The sequence below is a fragment of the Lagenorhynchus albirostris genome, chromosome 1 (assembly GCF_949774975.1).
Source record: "Lagenorhynchus albirostris chromosome 1, mLagAlb1.1, whole genome shotgun sequence".
Lineage (NCBI taxonomy): Eukaryota > Metazoa > Chordata > Mammalia > Artiodactyla > Delphinidae > Lagenorhynchus > Lagenorhynchus albirostris.
In genome coordinates, this window is record NC_083095.1 from 176,842,042 (window position 1) to 176,864,815 (window position 22,774).

Here is a 22,774-nt window from a genome sequence, read left to right on the forward strand (position 1 = left end):
TCAATATTCTCTCCATTTTCTGTGCAGTTTTTATTGGAAGAATGTAAGTCAAGTAGTTAATAGAACTTTTTCAATCTGTTTTAACTGGGCCTACTCATTTTATATGTTCAGTGTTTTACACAAATATTTAATTTACAATTTCTTTCCTAACTGTTCTTCTTAATTTCATATCTAGAGGTAGTACTTTTTCTGAATACTGTCCATTGATTTCCAGTTGATCTACTGTCTTTGAGTTTGCTACTAAAACATAATTGTGTCATATTTCAGATTTCATTTTAAAATGACCCTTTTGTGAAATTTTCCACAATGATTGATACCATGTTCGCTCTTGATCAGAGTCAATGGGATAAATCAATAACAATTTCCTGATATTGTTTGAAGATTCAGTGAAGGGTGAGATTTATAATGCAAAGTAAAAGCTGGTCTAGTCTCTGTAATGTTGCTCTGTCCTCAGCCTTTTTAACCTAGGGCTTCAGTCAATCTTGTTTTGCCAGGTAGCTCTGTTCTGCAGTATCTGCTAAAGACCAGTTATCTCTTTATTTCATGATAGTGCTATACTACAGCATAGTCACCCATGGCTCAGGTCACACATTTTTCGTACTAGATATGTGACCTTCAACCAATAACTTCAACTCTCTAAGCTTCTGTTTCCTTTGCTTTACAATGTGGAAGAAAATAACATCATCTTCACAGTGTTAAAATAAGTGGATGTGCCTGGCATGCAGTAAGCTCTAAATAAAAGCTTGCTGTTGATCTTATTTTTAATACCACCATCATTCATCAAAAATTACTATAGTCGAATTTTTCTTTACTGCATCTTACTATATTCCTATTGTCTCCATTTCCTCTTAGATTCATATTTATTCACTCACATTATTCTTTTTTAAAGCAAGATATCAAAGAACCAAAATTTAAATATGCTAGTTGAGTATTTCTCTGGAAAAGTTTCTTTCTGTTTTGCAGATCTAAAAAGTAAGCACTTGATTATAGACAATATTTACACGTTGCTGTGCTTCCTGAAAGAAAAACAAGAAGTGATTCTGTTCACTCAGGGAGTAATATAATATAATTGGATAAGACAAAAATCAGCAAGATCCTAAAAAATAGTTTTAGAAGGAAAGATATTTACATATAATTTGAAATTTTAACTCTCAAATTACCTTGAGAAATGTATAAAATGAGGTTTTCATTCTGCCTTTGTCAATGATTGAAACATTTCTTGTGAGCAACCTCTGGTTCACATACCAATTATTACATGATACTGTAGTTCCCAAAGGGAACTGCCTTTGGTGACAAATCAAACGATCAGCTTGGTTAAAGCAAGTAATACAAAATAGGAACAGTGAAGATGATTTTGGAATAATCAGGTGATATTATTTACAGATATGAGATACATTTTTTTTTAAAGGAAGTAACATTATTCTCTGTTTAAAGTTGGAAAATTTTAATTAATGGTCAAATTATAATCGTTCATTACATGGTCCTGAATTTAATTATGTAGAAGTAAGCAAGCAGACATGTACATGACCTAATATCATCTTTATTTTACTCTGGGAGGTTTTTTTTTTGTTTTGTTTTGTTTTGTTTTTGTTTTTTTTTCCGGTACGTGGGCCTCTCACTGTTGTGGCCTCTCCCGTTGCGGAGCACAGGCTCCGGACGCACAGGGCTCAGCGGCCATGGCTCACGGGCCCAGCCGTTCTGCGGCATGCGGGACCCTCCCGGACCGGGGCACGAACCCGCGTCCCCTGCATCGGCAGGCGGACTCCCAACCACTGCGCCACCAGGGAAGCCCTGGGAGTTGTTTTATACTTACATTTTAATATGAAGATGTAAAAGAGCCTAGTGGTTTTCTTCGGACAAAATGATGTAACCATATTTTAAAGACCTATCCCATCATTCAGCTCATCCCAGGGCGCACCCACTCCATTCAAAGAATAGGAGCATGTACGTCTCCTGGGACACAGAAGTGCCCCAAACAAACATTCTGTCTTTTTCCAGCTTTCCTTTGAGTAGTGTAGTCTTTCAAATATGGTGGTCATAACTACCTGTCTAATGAGTTTGAAGAATTAAACATCTGTATTTTAATTGACTTCAATGTAGGACATACTAGAATAATGAATAAAAAAAAATCTTCCAAATTAAAGCTGTCCAAATACATTACAATAACTTAACGATGTTAAGCATAATTTATTTCTCACAATGCTTGTATACATTTCATCAAAATCCTTCTTTAAAATCTATTACTATTTTTTGCCTCTTGTATGAAGGCCAAATTTCTTGGCTAAGACTCTACAGAAACCAGCTCTAATCAGAATTTTAAAAATCATTAAAATTATATACATCTCATTGTAAAGTATCAAAAGTTTCAGATTAAAAAATAGTCCCTCCTGAGCATCCTTACCTTCCATCATACTCTGTATCTTCAGGTAACTATAACACTAGTTTATTTTTAGCTCTAGACCTTTTCTACTTAATTAATATGTATGTATGTACCACATATATCTAGAAACCTGAACCATGTGTATTTTTGGCCTAAGTAGTACCATACTATACATTTTTTCTGTAATTTAATTTTTACTCAGAAACTTATGTTGAAGGTCTTTCCGTATTAGCATACAGAGATAGATTTTTTTTTTAACTGGCTCAGTAGTCCATGATCTATATCACCATTTATTTATTGATTCACATTTGAGTTGTTCTGATTCATTTGCTATCAAAACCGACATTAAAGCAAACATTCCTGCCCAAGGTCTTCATATGTGTGCCTATGAGTGTCTCTCTAAGGTAAACCCTGAGGATGGGCTTAATTTTTGTAGTCTGTGCTATTTATCTTTTTTTTTTTTTTTTTTGCGGTACACGGGCCTCTCACCATTGTGGCCTCTCCCACTGCGGAGCACAGGCTCCGGACGCACAGGCTCAGCGGCCATGGCTCATGGGCCCAGCCGCTCCGCGGCATGTGGGATCTTCCAGGACCAGGGCACAAACCCCTGTCCCCTGCATCAGCAGGCAGACTCTCAACCACTGCGCCACCAGGGAAGCCCTATTTATCTTTTTAATAGATGTCATCAAATTGCTGTCCACTTGGGCTGCACCAATTCAGGCAATCAGTCCTCTTCTCTTAACAAATATTTAGGCAATAATTCATTTAGGCAAAAAATCCTATACTCCTACCATAGGGGAGGAAATAGTCTTTCTTGACCCTATTAGGGTACCTGACTGGGTCTCAAAAGTAAACTGATAAAGCAGATTAACAGGAGAAAAGTATATAAAATTATTTAATGTTAGTTTTACTTGACGTGGGGGCCTTCATAAGGAAATGAAGACCTGAAGAAATAGTTAAACCTGAGGGTTTTTATGAGAGGTTTGATGAAGAGTGAATAGGTGTAGAAAGGTACGACAGGGCAAAGAGTATGAGCCGAGTGTAATAAACTGGGGAGCTTAGCTAGGCCTGTTTGTTCAGCTTCTGTGTGTCCTTTTGTCTTCAGAGATAAGGATATCTCTGGCATAGGAAGGGCTCCTCTCACATGAGGCTTTGATCTGCTTTAGAGGAAAGGTCAAAAAGTCCATCCTGCACATACCATTTCTCAAGTTCCTTTGGCTAGAAATATTCCATATGCTGCATAGGTGCCCTCTTTTGGGACAGCATGTCCTAAACCCCATCATCCTACAATGCCCAAAGTTTTCTAAATATACTCTACATGTTCACATTTCCTTTTTTTTCTTGTTATGTTACCAGTTTCTCATGTAACAGAATCTTAGGCAACAATTAAAACTGAAGTTTAATATTACCTCTTTGCTAAATCTTTTTTTTTTCAAACTCTATCTCATATTCTTGACAGAAATAATGAAGTGCTTTTCTTTGATTTTTAGTATCTTGTATTTCTCTCTTATATAGTACTTATGGTATAGCTTAGTTGTTAATGTATCATATCAAGTAAATTGTAAGATCTTTGAGACCAGCAATCCTCCCTGATTACTTGGAGATGCACTTACTAGCCGTGTCCTGGTCTAGTGGTCCTGCTATGCATCCTTAAGGCTCTGGACATAAATTCATCCTTCCTTCCTCCCTCCCTCCCTCCCTCCCTCCCTCCCTCCCTCCCTCCCTCCCTTCCTCCCTTCCTTTTTCTTTCTTTTATGGTGGAGTAACAACATAATCATGTGAGTGATTAACAAGAAAGAAAACAAATTATACCAGTCATTATTTAGAATGTTAGAATAAATTAAACTTAAATAGATGCCTCCAAGTGCTTTAGCATATGAATGTTATTAACCACTGTATGTGGTTATCTACCTCACTAAGTAGGTTTCCATATATGTATATATAATAGATATATAAGTATTTAAATATTCTGATATAGAAATGAGTTGTTGCCTTCAGCCAACCTGTTATAAACAAATTCATATTTCAATTAAACTGAGTTGTAAACCACACAGTTGATTACCCCAAAGAGCTCATTTTAAATGCTTATGACTTAATGGCTCCAATGGGAAGGCAGCCTTCAGTCATGATGAATGTTACAACTTCTAATTGAAACAAGGTTACCTAAGATATTAGGATTACCTAAGATATTAGAGTTACCTAAGGTGCTGTCAAAGGAGTTATGACTTTATAAATTCCTCATTTGAATGTTCTGGTCAAACAATTTTCTAAAATTAGTTTGGAAGTTTGGGACAGATGCAGATGAGCTTCTCTACACCAAAAAGTATGTTTGTAATAAATTTACTTTTGTTAAAAAATGGTTAAAGAAGACAATTTAGGTGGTACAAGCAAGTTTTATTCAGCACTTCATGAAGCAGACAGTCTCTATTTGGAGAACTGTAAAATGGGTGGAAGGCAGGAAGCTTTATAGGGTAAAGAATAAAGAATGAGAAAGAGTAAAACAGAAAATATCGAGTTGACTGGGGCCATATAGTCAACCTTGTTTAGGGTGAGAAGGAACAAGGAAATATAGAGCCCAGAGTTGGCTTGAAGTTGGGGGACTGACTGCTGAATATACTCTGTTTCTGGTCAAGGGGAGCATTAAAGGGGCATGAAAGTTACCTAAGTTTTGGTTTGCTGTCATGGCATCCAGGGCAGGAATGGCTCCATTTTGGGCCTAGAAAGTTATTTCAAGACTTTTATAGTATATTTTTAATAATTTATCTTTCTGTAATTATAGTTAATTTTAGAAGCTACTGTTTTATCATCACATGCTGCCGTTGCTCTAGATGACATCAGTGTATCCCAGGAATGTGAAATTTCACATAAGACACTTCCAAGTACTAGCGTTCAAAGCAAAGGTAAGTTTTTTTCTTGTGGTTGCTGCAGTTTTGAACATTAAAATAATTAGTTTTCCTTGATATCAAAATATAAAATATATTAGAATCCTTCAATAATATAGTTCACTAATGCCTAATACCAAGATGTGGATTATATCACATGTCCCTGAAAACTAAAACATATTTTTTTACCTTTTAAAATATATTTTTACCTTTTTAAAAGAATATGTTATATCACAGTCTAGGCCTTAGGCTCCCTTCTAATAACATTCTACATTTGTGGCTAAAATTGTCACATGCAGATTTTTTTTTAATTATAAAAGTTATGAATTTAAAATATTTTGCATGTTTTAAAACACTGCTATAAAAATTCAATTGTATTTTAATTTTGTTTGACACTTCAAGTGAATATGTAATTAACTTCATGTTTCACAATCACTCAGGAGTTCAAAAACATTATCATGGTTGAAAAACTGACTTAAGGCCAATGAAAAATTTCAAACTTGACCCTAAAATTCTGTGTTTAAATTCAAAACATAATATTTTCAAGAAACAGATGGAGTTCGGCTAATTCTTTGACTAAATATTTTGTAGAGAATTTCAGTTACGAGACAGGTATATTGTCATAAAAATGGATCCCAAATAGTAGAATAGGCATTTTTGAAAATCTAACCGTAGTTTAGGTTCTGAGAGTGCATTGAAATGGTATACATTGTGCCTGCAGTTACTTTGTTATTTTAACACGAACTGATGTTTCTTTCTGACCACCCCTACAGTCAGGTCTCAGTTAACAAATAGAAATAAATATTAAAAATGTTGCCTGAAAACTGAAACACTTCATTTTTCTTACTCTCCATCCATGAAAAATAACTGCATGTGGACATCAGGCATGTCATACATTCTGAAGTTATGTTTCCTTAAACAACATATTTAGTGAGAGGAAAAACTGCATTCTTAACAGGAGCTAAATGCACTCACTAATCAAGGATGATATAGGAGAATCAGTTCTGGATTGAGATCCGGGTTAAAGAATTTTTAAAAGTCCTTTATTAAAGGTATCTTTCATTGGTAAGGCTGTATGTTCTATGTCCTAACTCTGTATTGTGTTAACATGCATTTACATTACTCAGAATATGTGTCCTGAATTTATAATAAACCTTTCTAAGCTCTGTGTGTGTGAGTTGTTTTGATGGACATTAAAGAATGTAAAGCAGCAGATTTAATGATTCATGAGTTTTGGAGGGTTAACCAGAATTACTTCTTTCTGTTAATTAATTAAACATTTTTATTCTTCTAATCATATACTGTATCACCAGAATTGGAATAGTAGGAAGGCATTAGAGTTGACATTGAGGAGAATGTATTTGGAAGCAGAAGTGTGGTTAAATGTTTTAAATTATCACTAAAATTAACCTTAGCAGAAGGCTCTGAGAATACTCCATCTCACATACAGAGAATTCTTTTCATAAATTAACTCAAAACTCATTTATGTGTGCTTCAATCTGAACACCAGCTCAGTTGGTTAGAGCATAATTCTCATTAGGCCAAACTTACATGAATTATTCCTGAAAGACCAATGATTTTACACAAAGGAAAAGAAACTTTCTCACCGTTTTTGTAAATTTATCCAGTAGGCAATTATAGGATCTCCTTCACTGAATTTAGTATTATTGCCAGCCAGGAGTTTAGGGACAGGAGTGGAAGGGGACTTATCACGTCCCACTGATAGGGACTTATGTTATATTAATGGCCAGAGGTTTATTGAGATCCTCCTGTGCTTGCCATTTTTAGCATATTTAAAAACTAGTGTTCGTGAAACAATTATGCATCCCATTTATGTTGGAGGAAAAAAGATGTTTTATTCTCTCGATCTCTTAATTTTGAAGCTGGATTTGGGCCACGTGACGATGCAGGCTGTATTTCATCCAGCAAGCTCTCTGATTTTACATCTGACTGCCCAGATGGAGCAGATGAAGCCAGTTGTGGTGAGTGAAAGTCCTGACTGACTGGACTAAGATTTGTGTGTGCATAATTACTCTCTGAACGTAAAGTACATGCTACTTAAGTGAGTGTTGTTTAATTAAGAATGTTTTTTATTTGTTATTAAATTTTAAAAATATTTTTATTGAGGTATAATTGATGTATAACATTATATTGGTTTCAGACATACAACATAATGATCTGATATTTGTATATAATGCAAAATAACCATGAAAATAAGTCTAGTTAGCACCCATCACCATACATAGTTACAAATTGTTTTCTTATGATAAGAACTTTTAAAATTTACTCTCTTAACTTTCAAATATGCAATACAATATTATTAATTATAGTTGCCATGCTATAAATTATATCCTCATGACTTAACTTGCTTATTTTATAACTAGAATACACCTTTGTACCTTTTGACCCCCTTCACCCATTTTGCCCCCTATGCCCTAATTCCCTGCCTCTGGCAATCACCAGTCTGTCCTCTGAACTAGGACCTTGGTTTTATTTTTATTTATTTATGTATTTTGTTTGTTTGTTTTTTAGATTCCACATGTAAGTGAAATCATATGGTATTTGTCTTCCTCTGTCAGACTTATTTCACTTAGCGTAATACCCTCAAGGTCCATCTGTGCTGTCACAAATTGAAAGATTCTCTTCTGTTTTACGGCTGACTATTACTCCATTGTGTATATGTACCACTTTTTCTTGGTTATTGTAAATAATGCTGCAGTGAACATGGGGGTGCATATATCCTTTCGAGTTAGTGTTTTTGTTTTCTTCAGATAAATTCCCATCTTTTGTGTTCCAAGGACTCAATTCTGGTGTAGGGAGGGGTGTTCCCCACACCAGATAGTGCTCAGGACATCAGTTGGGTGTCCTACTATTTAACTCAGTTCTGACACTATCTACCTAGAGATGCCATCAAGTTCTGCAGGTAAAGGTTCAGTCCTACAAGGCTGCCTCCCCTCTTCTTCCACTTACTTCAGATGATGGTCTAAAGCCCAGGTTGTTACTGTTCTTCTGATTGACTGGCTATAAGTCAGAGGTTCCCAAGACTCCTTCCTTGGGTTTGATTAATTTGCTAGGGCAGCTCACAGAACTCAGAGAAACATTTTACTTACTAGATCACCCATTTATTGTAAAAGAATATAGCTCAGAAACAGTTAGCTGGAAGAGAAACATAGGGCAAAGTATGGGGAAAGGACGAGGAGCTTCCTTGTCCTCTCCAGGTGCTACTCTCCCAGCACCACGTTCACCAACCCAGAAACTCTCCAGGCTCTGTCCTTTGGGTTTTCATGGAGTCTTCATTTCACAGGTATGATTGATTAAATCATTGGCCATTGATTCAACCTCCAGCCCATCTCCTCTCCCCAGAAGTCAGGGGTAGGACTGAAAGTTCCAACCCTCTAACCATATAGTTGGCTCCATTGGCAACCAACCTCCATCTTTAGATACTGTCCAAAGTCGCCCCATTAGCATAACAAAAGACAACTTTGTCACATGTAACACCTCGGAAATTTCAAGGGTTTTAGGAAGTCTGGGCCAGAAACGGATGAAACTGTTTGATGTAATCCCACTTATTTTTGCTTTGGTTGACTCAGCTTTTGCTGTCAAATCCAAAAATCATTGCCAAGACTGATGTCAAGGAGCTTCTTACCTATGTTTTCTTGTAGAATTTTTATGGTTTCAGGTCTTATGTTCAAGTCGTTAATCCCTTTCAAGTTAATTTAATTTTTGTGTATGGTGTAAGATAGTGGCCCACTTTCATTTTATTTGCATGTGCTGTGCAGTGTTCCCAACACCATTTATTGAAGAGACTATCCTTTCCCCATTGTATATTCTTGCCTCCTTTATTGAAAATTAATTGATCATATATGGGTGGGTTTACTTCTGGGCTCTCCACTCTGTTCCATTCATCTATGTTTGTTTTTATGCCAATGACATACTGTTTTAATTACTATAGCTTTGTAATATAGTTTGAAATCAGGGTGCAAGATGCCTCCATGTTTGTTCTTCTTTCTCAAGATTGCTTTGGATATTTGGGGTCTTTTGTGGTTCCATAAAAATTTTAGGATAGTTCTATTTTTTGTGAAAAATACCCCTGGAATTTTGACAGGGATTGCATTAAATCTGTACATTGCCTGGGGTAGTATGGGCATTATAACAATATTCTTACAATCCATGAGCATGGAATATTGTTCCATTTATTTGTGTCTTCTTCCATTTCTTTCATCAATGTCTTATAGTTTTTAGTGCCCAGGGTTTTCACCTCCTTGGTTAAATTGATTTCTAGATGTTTTGTGTTTTTTTGATGCAATTATAAGTGGTATTCATTTCTTAATTTATCTCTCATACTTCATTATTGATGTATAGAAAGGCAATAGATTTTTGTATATTGCTTTTGTATCCTGCAACTTTACTAATTCATTGATTGGTTCTAGCAGTTTTATTGGGAATCTTTAGGGTTTTCTATATATAAAATCATGTTATCCGCAAATAGTGATAGTTTTACTTCTTTGTTTCTGATTTTGATGCTCTTTTATTTTATTTTAATTTTATTTTTCTTGCCTAAATGTTGTGGCTAGAACTTCCAATACTGTGTTAAATAAAAATGATGAGAGTGGGCATCCTCATGCTGTGCTTGATCTTAGAGGAAAAACTTTCAGCTTTTCATCATTGATTGTGATGTTGGTTGTGGGCTTGTCATATGTGGCCTTTATTATGTTGAGATACATTCTCTTAATACCCACTTTGTTGAACGTTTTTGTCATAAATGGATGTTGAATTTTGTCAAGTGCTTTTTCTGCATCTATTGATATGATATGATTTTTATCCTTCATTTTGTTAATATGATGTATCACATTCACTAATGTTGAATTATCCTTGCATCCCTGAAATGAACCACTCTTGATGATAGTGTATGATTCTTTTAAGGTGCTCTTGAATTTGATTTGCTAATATTTTATTGAGGTGTTTGATGAACATCTCTGTTCATCAGGAATATTAGCCTGTAATTTTTCATCTTGTGGCATCCTCTTATGGTTTTGGTATCAGAGTAAGGTTGGCCTTGAAAATGTGTTTGGAAGTGTTCTTCCATTTTTTGAAGAGTTTAAGGATTGGTATTATTTCTTCTTCAAATGTTTGGTAGAAAAAAAATTTTTGGTAGAATTCATCAGTGAGGTCTTCTGGTCCTGGACTTTTGTTTGTTGGGAGGTTTTTGATTATTGATTCACTCTCCCTACTCATAGCTGTCTATTTATATTTTCTATTTCTTCATAATTCAGTCTTGTCAGGTTGTGTGTTTCTAGGAATTTATCTATTCTAGGTTTTCCAATTTATCGGTGTATAATTGTTCTAGTAGTCTCTTATGAGTCTTTGTATTTCTGTGTTATCAGTTGTAATGTCCCCTCTTTTATTTCTGATTTTATTTATTTGAGTCCTCCCTTTTTCTTTGTTAGTCTAGCTAACAATTTGTCAATTTTGTTTATGTTTTCAAAGAAATAGCTCTTAGTTTCATCGATCTTTTCTATTGCCTTTTAATCTCTATATCATTTATTTCAACTCTGATCTTTGTTATTTCCTTCCTTTCACTAGCTTTGGGCTATGTTCTTTTTCTAGTTCCTTGAATTGTAAAGTTAGGTCATTTGAGGTTTTTCTTGTTTCTTGAGATAGGCATTTATCCCTATGAATTTCCCTCTTAGAACTTTTGTCTCATCCCAAAAGTTTGGTATGTTGTAGTTCCATATATATTTGTCTTAAGAAATTTTTGGATTTCTCTTTTGATGTATTCTTTGACCATTGGTTGTTTAGTAGCATATTTTTAACCTCCACATAGTTGTGGTTTTTTCCAGTTTTTTCTTGTAATTGATTTCAAGTTTCATACCATTGTGGGTAGAAAAGATGCTTGATATGATTTTACCCTTCTTACATTTATTAAGACTTGTCTTGTGGCCTAACATATAATCTGTCCTGGAGAATGTTGCATGTGCACTTGAGAAGAGTGTGTGTTCTGTTGCTTTTGGATGGAATGTTTCATATATATCTATATATCTGTTAAGTCCATCTGGTCCAACATGTCCAAATATTTCCTTTTTGATTTTCTGTCTGGATTATCTATCCATTGATAAAAATGGGGGTACTAAAGTCCTCTACAATTATTGTATTGCTGTCTATTTCTCCTTTTAGGTCTGTTAATATATTTTTATATATGTAGGAGGAACTATATTGGATGCATAAATATTTACAAACATTATAGCCACTTGTTGGTTTGACCCTTTTATCATTATGTCATGCCCTTCTTTTGTCTCTTATTACAGTCTTTGTTTTAAGGTCTATTGTGTCTGATATCACTTATCTCCAAAGCTTAACTCTTTCAGTTTGTATATCTGAAGTGAGTCTCTCATGGGTAGCATTGTAGATGGGTCTTCTTTTTTATCCATTCAGCTACTCTGTGCCTTTTGATTGGAGAATTTAGTCTATTTACATGTAAAGTAATTATTGATAGGTAGGTGCTTGTTGCCATTAAGTTAATTGTTTCCTGGCCATTTTGTAGCTCCTCCATTCCTTTTATTTTCTCTTGCTCTTTTCCTTTTTGATTTGATGATTTTCTATAGTGGTATGCTTAGTTCCTTTTTCTTTATCTTTTGTGTATCTACTATAGGTTTCTGCTTTGTGGTTGCCATGAGGTTTACATGTAACAACTTACATTTATTAAGTCTATTTTAAGATGATAACAACTTAAATTTGAATGCGTTCTAAAGCTCTATATTTTCACTCTTCTCAACCCCCATGTTTCTTGTTTTTGATGTCACATTTTACGTCTTTTTATCTTATGTGTCTCTTAACTAATTATTGTTGTTACAGTTTTTTTTACTACTTCTTTCTTGCAACTTTTATACTATCTTTAATAGTGATTAAACCACCATCTTTACAAGAGTAGACTATACCAATTTTACTGTGTGTTTATCTTTACCAGTGAGATTTATACTTTCATTTGGTTTCCTGTTACTAATTAGCATCCTTTCTTTTCAGCTTAAAGAAGTCCCTTTAACATTTCTTGTAATGACAGTTTAGTGATGATGAACTTCTTTAGCTCTTGCTAGAAAACTGTTTATCTCTTTTTCAATTCTGAAGGATAACTTTGCCAAGTAGAGTATTAATTGGAAGTTTCTTTCAGCCCTTTGAATATATTGTGTCACTCCCTTCTGGCTTGCAAAATTTCTGCTGAAATATATGCTTATTGCCTTGTGGAGGTTCCCTTGTATTTAACAAGTTATTTTTCTCTTGCTGCTTTAAAATTCTCTCCATGTCTTTAACTTTTGACATTTAAATTTATAATAGTCTTGGTGTGGGTCTCTTTGGGTTCATCTTCTTTGGAACTCTTTGGGATTCCTGAATCTGGACATTTCCTTCCCAAATTAGGGTAGTTTTCAGCTTATTCTTCAGGTGAGTTTTTGGCCCCCTTTTCTCTCTCTTCTCCTTCTGGGACCTCTATAATGCACATGTCAGCCTGCTTGATGTTGTCCCATAAGTCCTATAAACTAACTTCACTTTTTAAAAATTCTTTTTTCTGCTTTGATTGGGAGAGTTCCACTGCATTGTCTTTGATTTCACTGATCCTTTCTATTGCTCTTGAACTCTGCGTGTGTATTTTCAGTTTAATTATTGCATTCTTCAGCTATGGGACTTCTGTTTGGTACTTTCTTATATTTTCTGCCTCTTTGTGGAAGTTCTCACTATGTTCTTCAGCTATGGGACTTCTGTTTGGTACTTTCTTATATTTTCTGCCTCTTTGTGGAAGTTCTCACTATGTTTATCCATTTTCCTCCTGAGTTTGGTGAACATCTTTATGACCATTACATGGAACTCTTTAAGAGATGAGTCGCTTAACTCCATTTCATTAAGGACTTTTTCTGAGGTTTTATTTTGCTCTTTCTCTTGGAACATATTCATCCATTTCTTCATTTTTCTTGTCTCTCTATGTTGGCTTCTATGCATTGGATAAAACAGCTACCTCTCCCAGTCTTGAAGAAGTAGCCTCGTGTAGAACTAACCTAGCTCTTGGGTTATCTCTAAAACATTTGTGATTGTCCAAGTAGCCTATTTTACTTTTAGTGGCTCCCAGTAGTTGACGGTGTGCTAAGTCCTGTCAATGTCCCAAAGCAGAAGCTCTCCATCAGCACCTAGATTCAGGCTGATTGGAAGCTGGACTCTCAGGCAGCCAGACCTCCAGGCAGCAACTTGTAAAGTATGCAAATGTATACATTCCTGTGAGATTGCAAGCCTAAGTCCTCCTGGCCCCCATAGCCAGACCATCTAGGGGTGTCCTCTCTGAGGCAGTTGAAAAAATCAGGATGCCAGATGAGTTTCTTGTAGGGAGACACCATGTGACCTGGAGCGAGGCAGAAGGAGATTGCAAAGATGGTGTCCACTGACCTCCATCCCTGGAATGCACATTGGTAGGCCCTTAGAAGTGTGCCAAACCAGAAGCCTGCCCCTCAGACCAAAGGTCTGGGACAAGCAAATAGGCCTCTTTCACAGAAATATTGGGGGTGCATTTTGGTTTGCACAGGGCCCTGGGGGTGGTAGACTGCCAAGCTCTGTCTCTCCATTGCTTACAGTCTAACAGGACCTGGGAATAAAAACCCTACTGACCACCAGAGCTCGGCAATCCAGGGCTGTCCTCTGGACGGCAGCCACAGAAACCAGGCACCAGACACTGTGCAGTTCCTCCCTGGGAGATACTGGCATTCTGGAATCAGACAGAGGGAGGACATGAGGATATTGCCCACCCTCTGAGGTCTCTTACATGTTTGTGTGATCAGAAGCCTGCCCTTCAGGCCACAGCTATGAAGATAAGCTAATATTTTTTTCATAGAAAGACTGGGTATTTCTGTTGTCTCCTGGGGGTGGTAGATAATTAAGAACTTTTTCTCTGTTGGTTACAGTCTTGTGGATCCCCCTAGCATAAGCCCTGCTGGTGACATAAGCCAGTGACAGGTGACTTAGAGGTGTTCCCTGGGCATCAGGCACAGAACTGGGGAGGGTGCAAGCCATTTCCAAGAGGTACAGCTGGATGTAGTTAGATGGAGTTGGATGGAGACAGCTATGCAAAGATGGCATCTGCCAGCCTCCATTCCTGGGGAGTTCCCCAGCAGGCCCTGGATGTGTGTTAAAGTAAACGTGTGCCCTTTAGGCTGACACTTTTTAGATAAGCATATAAGCCTCTTTCACATAAAGGTAGGCACCTCTCCATAAGCTGCTTCTGCACTGGTCCATAGGGTGAGTCTGAGACAGTGAGCCCGAGACTGTGAGCCCTTTAGGAGCCATTTCTCAGTTCACTATAATCTGTGTGTCTCCTGGATGTGAGCCCCATTGTTTTTCAAAGTTGGATGTTTGGGGGGCTTTTTCTCAGGTGCAGGTCTTAAAAGTTGGGGTACCTGATGTCACGGTTCCAGTCTTTCACTCCCTGGGGAGAAGCTCTGTGTTTTGAGTTTCCTCCTGATAGTGAATCGCTGTGCTTGGTGTCAGGTTTAGGGCAACACTGTGTCTCAGCCTCTCCTACCGGCTTTTTAGTGGATTTTTTCTCATTTGCACAATGTGTAAGAATCTCTCACCTAGGCTTTAGTTTTGTTTTCTTTGTTTTTTCAAGAGAAAATTGCTCCATATGTAGCTGTAGATTCATTGTGTCTGTGGAAGGACGTAAGTTCAGGATCTTCCTATGTCACCATCTTGTATTAGAACCCAAGTAGGAATTTCTTAAAATATTTTCTGTTTTTCTTACTATATCAGAAGAGTTATCTATGGAAATATCTGCCTGGGATTTACAGTTGTAAGCCTGTCCCTGATATACATTAAGACTGTTACCAAATGTACATGGTTTAAGAACTTTATCCATATAAATTCTTTTAATCATCAAAACAAATCGAATAATTCAACCCTCATATTATCCTCATTTTACAGACTTTCATATCAGTTAGTGTTCATTCAGGAGACAGAAACCGCCCTAGTAATTTGAACAGAGAAAATGTAATATGAAGAATTATTACCTTTTGAGACATGGTTAACTGCAAAAAGAACTAAAAGAACAGTAGAGAAGAAAAGAATTAACAAATGTAGGGAGCAGCTACTGCCTCTAGGATTGCGACAGAGAATTAAGGAAAGGATACATCTGGAGGAGGGGTGACCTCCACATCCCAACACTGAGAATTAAACTTTACTGGAGAGGGTGTGACTGGAGCCCTCTGGAAGGTGGAGAAGTTTGCTGGGATGATGTGGGCTAGACTTGGTTAACAATTTAGTGTCCAAGGAAGAAATTATCCACCAGGATGCCTGCAAAACTCACTGAAGGGTGACTGTAACTGGGTTGCTTTATATTGCTGGCAGTCATGGTCCAAGAACAGCAAGAAAACATACACTGGAACCAAAAAGAGAAGCTCCTTCCTCTGCTATGCTTTGTGGCATCCTGTGCTCTTTACTAACGAAGCCAAACATTGTGTGAGCTATTCAAAAGAGAAATGTTTGCACCGTCCAGCTCCAGATCTCAAATCAGGGCAGAGAGGGTAGATTTGGAGCTGAGACACAGTACATTTAGAGGTGGCACACGTGCCTAATGTTGTGTAGTTCATAATTGGTGGAACCCCATCTTACATCTGGTTAATCTGCCCCCAGAACACATTCTTAACCACACATTATGCAACCTTTCTGTCCTTTCAAGGTCATCATTAAATTGAAAATGATACTTGCCCGAAATGAAAAGTTGCTTCCTTGATCAGTTTGAGCAATAGGGAATTTGAAGCCAGTGAAAGATTTCACTTTTGGAGGAGAAATCATGCTCTTAGGCCCCTAGAATGTCAAATGGTAATTTAGTAATTCTGTCTGGAAGTTTGAAAGGATTAATGTCCTTTTAAAAAAAAACAAAACCTTAATCTTTTCCCTTTAGTAATTACTTTGTTTATCACATTACATTGCATAAATCTGAAATGTACTAAATTGCCTTCATTTCCTATAGTGTGTTTCAGGGACTTAAAATATTGTTTTATAGACACAAAAAGAAGATGGAGATCACTGTTTGGCAACAGACCCATGATCGTGGTGAACTGAGTTAAAAAAAAAAATAACAAATGCACTCCAGATCTCTAGAATCTTATGCTGGGAATCTGTTTATTCATAGAAATGCTAATTCTTCATCCCATTTTTGTGAATTCATACATTAAAGATTCCAGCAGTGAGTTGGGATGAGGTAAAGCCACAGTAAAGAATTTAGAGGAGTAAAAGCAGGAGTCTTTTGTCTTCTTTACAGCAAAAAAGGAGAGAAGTAAACACAGTGATTTTAGGCTGAGAGTCTAGCATCGAACTAACCCACTTGTCAATTTCCCCATAGAAAACTTAATTGCTTGGAAGAAACAGGGGTTTTCTGTAAGGAGAAAAAGACAATACCGGTCTCAGGATTTCTACTCATAAACATAAATCCTCCTTAAAAGGAACCTTGCTCCTCCAGAGTTTCAAATATTAGTATTTTAATGCAATTTATTCTAATTTTCTCATTTTCACAACTATCTCTAACCCAATTTGAGTTCTCTTTCGTTACAATAAGACTGATTATGCCTTACCTCAAAAGAGTTGTTAAACTTACTATGATTTAGGTTTTCTGTGCCTCTGAAATATCTTCAGACTAAGATACCAAGTGTAAGTTTTAACCAATTTTGGTAAAAGAAATAGTTTATCATATAGATGAGAAAGACAAAAAATTTTAAAACAACTCTGTGTGTTGTAAAGGTATTTTAATATTCCCAAACATCATTTTCTGAGCATCGTAATTTATTTCGGTCTAAAAATTGGTTAGTCTGAAATGCGTATGCTTTTTTCCTAAAAATAGATCTACACAATTTCTCATTTTCTACTTTTCTCTCTGCTCACAGGAAAAACCACATACATCAATACTTAGTATTTGAATTCAGTGAAGTCTAAGCAAAGGCAGGTTGAGCAGTATAGGAAGAAGGAGTGATTTATCATTTTTCTCATTTGCTTTTTCAAACTTAAATACTGTTTGTATATTTTTCCAAAACTACTGTGTCTGCTCAATATACAAATGTATGTATTAAACACTGGCATTTCCACAGCTGACAGTAAGGTAGAGGCGAAGGGATTTTATGTGCTGACGCTTTGGAGGCTATCTCCATGTATTTTTTACTAATTCATTACCTTCCAATAGTAATTGTTATATTCTTCATTGCGTCTTACAAATTTCTTTCATCACATAAGTGCATCGGGAGAAAGCTTGAATTTTTTTATAGCTATGTTTCTTCTGCTCTGTATTTGTTGAGAATGTGTGTGTGTTTGTGTCTGTGTGTGCGTGTGAGAGAGAGAGATCTAATTAGGGCTATGTTTTTACTGCCTATTTTCTAAAAAAAAAATGTTTTTGAGAAGGTATTTTTTGGTGAGATTGAACATATTTAAATTTAATTATAGAATTAAAAGCTTCCTGAAATGCACCTCTCTGTATAACCATAAATTGCTTTTTATTTTAATAAAAGATAGGAAAATAAGCTGCTATTTTCTATCTTATGCTGTTTTCCATAGGCCTAACTTCCAGGGGAAAAAAGTGTCTCAAAATAAACCTAAATTTGCTAATTATTTAGCATTTTGCTTTTTCATTAAATGCACATCAGTGTGCCCATTCTTGTAGAAAGAAGGCTATCTTGCTATTTTTTCTTTGTGAACTGGATTCTCTTTCTCTTCTTCATATTGTCCTCAACAATTTAGATACTGTTTGCCAGTCCAAAAAAATAAAAAACTCCCTAGACAGGGGTAATTGTAAGACTGGAATGGGAAGTTTGTTCTGGTGAAGGCTCATCATTTCTGTGACATAAAACTGAGAAGTGGAGAAAAAGTCCATTCATTCCCATTTGTGGAGCCATTGATCACTGAGGGGAAAAAAAAATAGAAATGATTTTTGTAGACAAGTAAAATCTGGTAAATAATCCATGATATTTTGATCAATCTTTGCTGTAGATAATTATGTTGTTTGAGAAATCAGGACGGTAGAGGGAAAATAATAAAATAGTCAATAAAGTAGATCATAAATTCTCTCAGTTGAAAACTCTATTGAGAATAAAAATCTATGTACTTAATAAGAAAGTCTTTTTCTATGATGATTTAAGATTAAATTTCAATACATTACATTATTAACAGTATCTGTGGAAAGGTTTTGTGTGTGTTATTACTTTGAGCTCATTTGGATTTTGTCAGCAAGATCATTGTTCTTCTTCATTTTGAAAATTATAAACTAGAAGTATAAGTGGCATTTCTGTTTTGCTTGTATACCCAAACTACTTCAGTCCTCTTTTCTTTCACACCTGCTACTCTTGTCCCTTTCGATTCTGTTTTCAGGTTAGTGATGTTTGTGATGACAAGTATGAGACTTAATGATCCTCTCCTGTTCAACACCAGGTTTTCTTAGCAATCCTGTCTCCTTGCCTTGTAGAACTTTACCACTGTGGATAGTGAGATTTACATTTCCTTCCAGGGTTTATATAAACCCCTATCTTTGGGGTTAGATTTAAAAACAGACTGAAAGATTGTATGATAATGATATTCAATATAAATACTGTCACACACTTACAAAGCACTTATTTTGTACCTGGCATTATTGGAAATGCATTTATATGTCTTAGCTAATTTATAGATAAGAAAAGCAAGGCACACAGAGAATGAATGTCACGGCTCTTCCTGCGGTCACGGTCACACAGTTAGTTCAATAGAGATAGAGGTAGGAGTGGAAAATGGACCTCAGGTTGATTTTCATTTTGCCTACTGAGTCTTCCAGGGCAATTCAATTTGTAAAGTTCTCAAAGAATGTAAACCTCTTCACCCCCATGGGCATTTACAAGAAAGGCTTTAAAATAGGCTAGTATTTCCATTGACTTTATATTTTAAGAGTGTTTGAACATTTCTCACACTTTGTTAGTTTTGTATGGTAGACGCAGAAAGGAGGTTTTACTTTAGGGAAAAACAATCTAGTGAGAGAATCTAAACATGTGTGCATAAAAGAAGCCATGATAATCTATTGCCAGTCAAATCTAGTTAATAATAATATTGATAATAATAAACAACTACTTAACACCTGCTGAAAGAAATGTGTGCAGAGGATGAAAAGATGTTAGTATATTTGCTCTGCTGTGAGTAGTTTAAATTTAGATGAAAATAGGCATAAAAATGTAACTACTAGAAAAAGCTGGTTTTGTTCCATAGACAGTAAGGATGGACTAGGATAGGCATGGATGAGATTCTGGGAAGAGGAGCTTGAGGGGAAGGTTTAATGAAAAGTTTGGGAATAAACATTTTTCTTTTTTTTGCTTGTTTTTGAATTTTATTTTATTATTTTTTTATACAGCAGTTTCTCATAGTTATCTATATTATACATATTAGTGTATATATGTCAATCCCAGCTTCAGCTGGACATTCCATAAGGCACAGGGGAAGTTGGCTAGAAGCACAGTTTGCAACGGCAGAATCAAATTGTTGCTAAAAGTAAAGAGGAAAGTTAGCTAGAAAAGTTTTTACCTGGGGCGTTAGTGTTGTATCACTGGGGTAGAGGAGTGGGTGCTTTGGGAGAGTGTCTGGAGAGAGAAGATAATAATAGGAAGCGGGTGTTGTATAACACTTGCTGTCCTCGGGGTTAGTTCATTCATTCAATAAATATCAAGCACTGTACTGACTCTACAGCTGTTTACAGAGTGAGCAAGACATAATGTAGTTCCTGCCTTCCTAGAGATTACAATCTAGTGGGGAGAACTACATTACACTAATATAGCTGGAATTCCAATTCTAATGAGAAGTATGTAAAAGTTATAGAGTGGCCTATGAAAGTTATAGATTGACTCTTTGGCCCTAGTGTGAAGATATCAGGGTTTTTTTTTTAGTACATTAACCTTTTTTTAAAATAAAGATAATCTTTAGAGCAATTTTAGGTTAACAGCAAAATTGAGGGGAAGGTACAGAGATTCTCTATATAACCCCTGCCCCGACACATGTATAGCTCCTACTAGTAACAGCATCACCCACCAGAGTGGGATATTTCTTACAATTGGGGAACCTACATTGATGCATCATAATCACGCAAAGTCCATAGTGTACCTCATGGTTCACTCTTGGTGTTGTGTATTCTATGAGTTTGGACAAATGTATAAACACACATATCCATCATTGAGGTATCATACAGAGTATTTTCACTGCCCTAAAAATCCTTTGTACTCTGCCTCTTCATCCCTTACCTGCTCCCAACTGCTGGCATCCACTCATCTTTTCATTGTCCCCATAGTATTTATTGACTTTTCTATAATGTCATGTAGTTGGAATCATACACTGTATAGACATTTCAGATTGGCTTCTTTCACTTAGTAATATGCATTTAAGCTTTCTCCATGTCTTTTTTTAAATTAATTAATTTTTATTGGAGTATAGTTGCTTTACAATGTTGTGTTAGTTTCTCCATGTCTTTTCATGGCTTTTAGGTGCATTACTTTTTAGTGCTGAATAATATTCCATTGTCCAGTACTCCATATGAGAAAAGCTGCTGTAAACATCTATATGCAGGTTTTTGTGTGGACGTAAGTTTTCAGTTCCTTTTGGGTAAATACCAAGGGACATGATTGCTGGATTATATGTAAGATTATGTTTAGTTTTGTAAGAAACTGCCACACTGTCTTCCAAAGTGGCTGCACCATTTCGCATTCCCAGCAGCAGTGAACGAGAGTTCCTGTTGCTCCACATCCTCGCCAGCATTTGGTTGTCAGTGTTCCCGATTTTGATCATTCTAATAGGTTGCAGTGGTTTATCATTGTTTTAATTTGCATTTCCTTGATGATGTACAAATGTGAAGCATATTTTCATATGCTTATTTGCCATCTGTATAACTTCTTTGGTGAGGTGTCTTCAAGTCTTTGGACTGTTTTTTAATCAGGTAGTTTATTTTCTTATTGTTGAGTATTAAGATTTTATTGTTTATTTGGGGTAAGAGTCCTTTACCAGATGTGTCTTTTATAAATATTTTCTCCCAGTCTGTGGTTTGTCTCTCATTCTTTTCTTGACATTGTCTTTTTAATTTTTAATTGAACTATAGTTGACTTATGGTATTACGTTAGTTTCAGGTGTACAACATAGTGATTCTATATTTGTATAGATTATGCACCAAAGTTATATATTCCCTGTGCTGTACATTACATCCCTGTGACTTATAAGTCAGACAGAGAAAGACAAATACTGTATGTTGACATTGTCTTTTGCAGAGTAAAAAATTTTAATTTTAGTGAAGTCTTACTTATTATTTCTTTCATGGATTATGCTTTGGTGTTGTATCTTAAAAAGTCATCACCATACCCAAGGTCATTTAGGTTTTCTCCTATGTTATCTTTTGGGAGTTTTATAGTTTCACATTTTATATTTAGGACTGTGATCCATTTTAAGTTAATTTTTGTGAAGGGTGTAAGGTCTGTGTCTAGATTTATTATTTTTGCACATGGATGTCCAGTTGTTCCAGCATCCTTTGTTGAAAAGACTGTTTTTCTTCATTGTATTATCTTCTCCTTTGTCAAGCTCAATCAACTATATTTATGTGCGTTGCATTAACTTTCAAAGGGAAGTAATAGGAAGAATTTGAATAGCTAGGTGAAACTGAATAGTAGATTCCAAACAGAAAAACTAGGCTGTGACAAGGCATTAAAATGTGTGAGGAGGAAAGTAGTTTTGATTTATTAAAGAAACTGAAGTAATAAAGGTAGCTTGAGCATAAGGGCAGGAGAAGCACAGAGATTCTTGGGAATTAGCCTAATGTTAAAGATTTGGGGCATTATACTAAATAATAGGGAAACAATGTAAGGATTTTTAAGCAGTTGCAAGACCAAGTTTGAATTTTTAAGGCCTTTAAATTTTTATACTCTGGGGGTAGTATGTAGCATGAATTGAAGGGGAGAGTATGGAAGTAATGGTTTCAGCTGGAAGAATTTAAGAGTAAATATGAGACATTATCATAGACTGAACTGACATGTAGAGATATGTCATAATAAAAATTTATGAGATAGAATAAAGAAACACTTGATTGGGGCTTCCCTGGTGGCGCGGTGGTTGAGAGTCCACCTGCTGATGCAGGGGACGCGGGTTCGTGCCCCGGTCCGGGAAGATCCCACATGCTGCGGAGCGGCTGAGCCCGTGAGCCATGGCCGCTGAGCCTGCGCGTCCGGAGCCTGTGCTCCGCAACGGGAGAGGCCACAACAGTGAGAGGCCCGCGTACTGCAAAAAAAAACAAAAACAAAACACTTCATTGAATTTTGGAAGAAAGGGAAAAGGGGTATTTTAAGTAATTCTTACCAGTTTTTATCTGGAGTCACAGAATATAGAGTGAGGGGGGGAAGTAGGGTTGGGGGAGGAGATCATTATTGTCTGTAGTTTGGACAGTTCTGGAACTAACAAGAGGGGAGTGAGTTGGAGAAATAATTATTGGATTCTTTTTATTGACATAATAGTT

The 22,774-nt window shown here is 36.1% G+C and overlaps 1 protein-coding gene across 1 annotated transcript in view; it reads left to right on the forward strand.

Moving 5' to 3' along the window:
• MALRD1 (MAM and LDL receptor class A domain containing 1) overlaps positions 1-22,774 on the forward strand; it is a 567,689-nt gene that overhangs the window by 90,288 nt on the left and 454,627 nt on the right. The window contains exon 14 of the mRNA XM_060121258.1: positions 5,160-5,280. Coding sequence (XP_059977241.1) covers positions 5,160-5,280 — 121 coding nt within the window. The remainder of the gene's footprint in view (positions 1-5,159; positions 5,281-22,774) is intronic.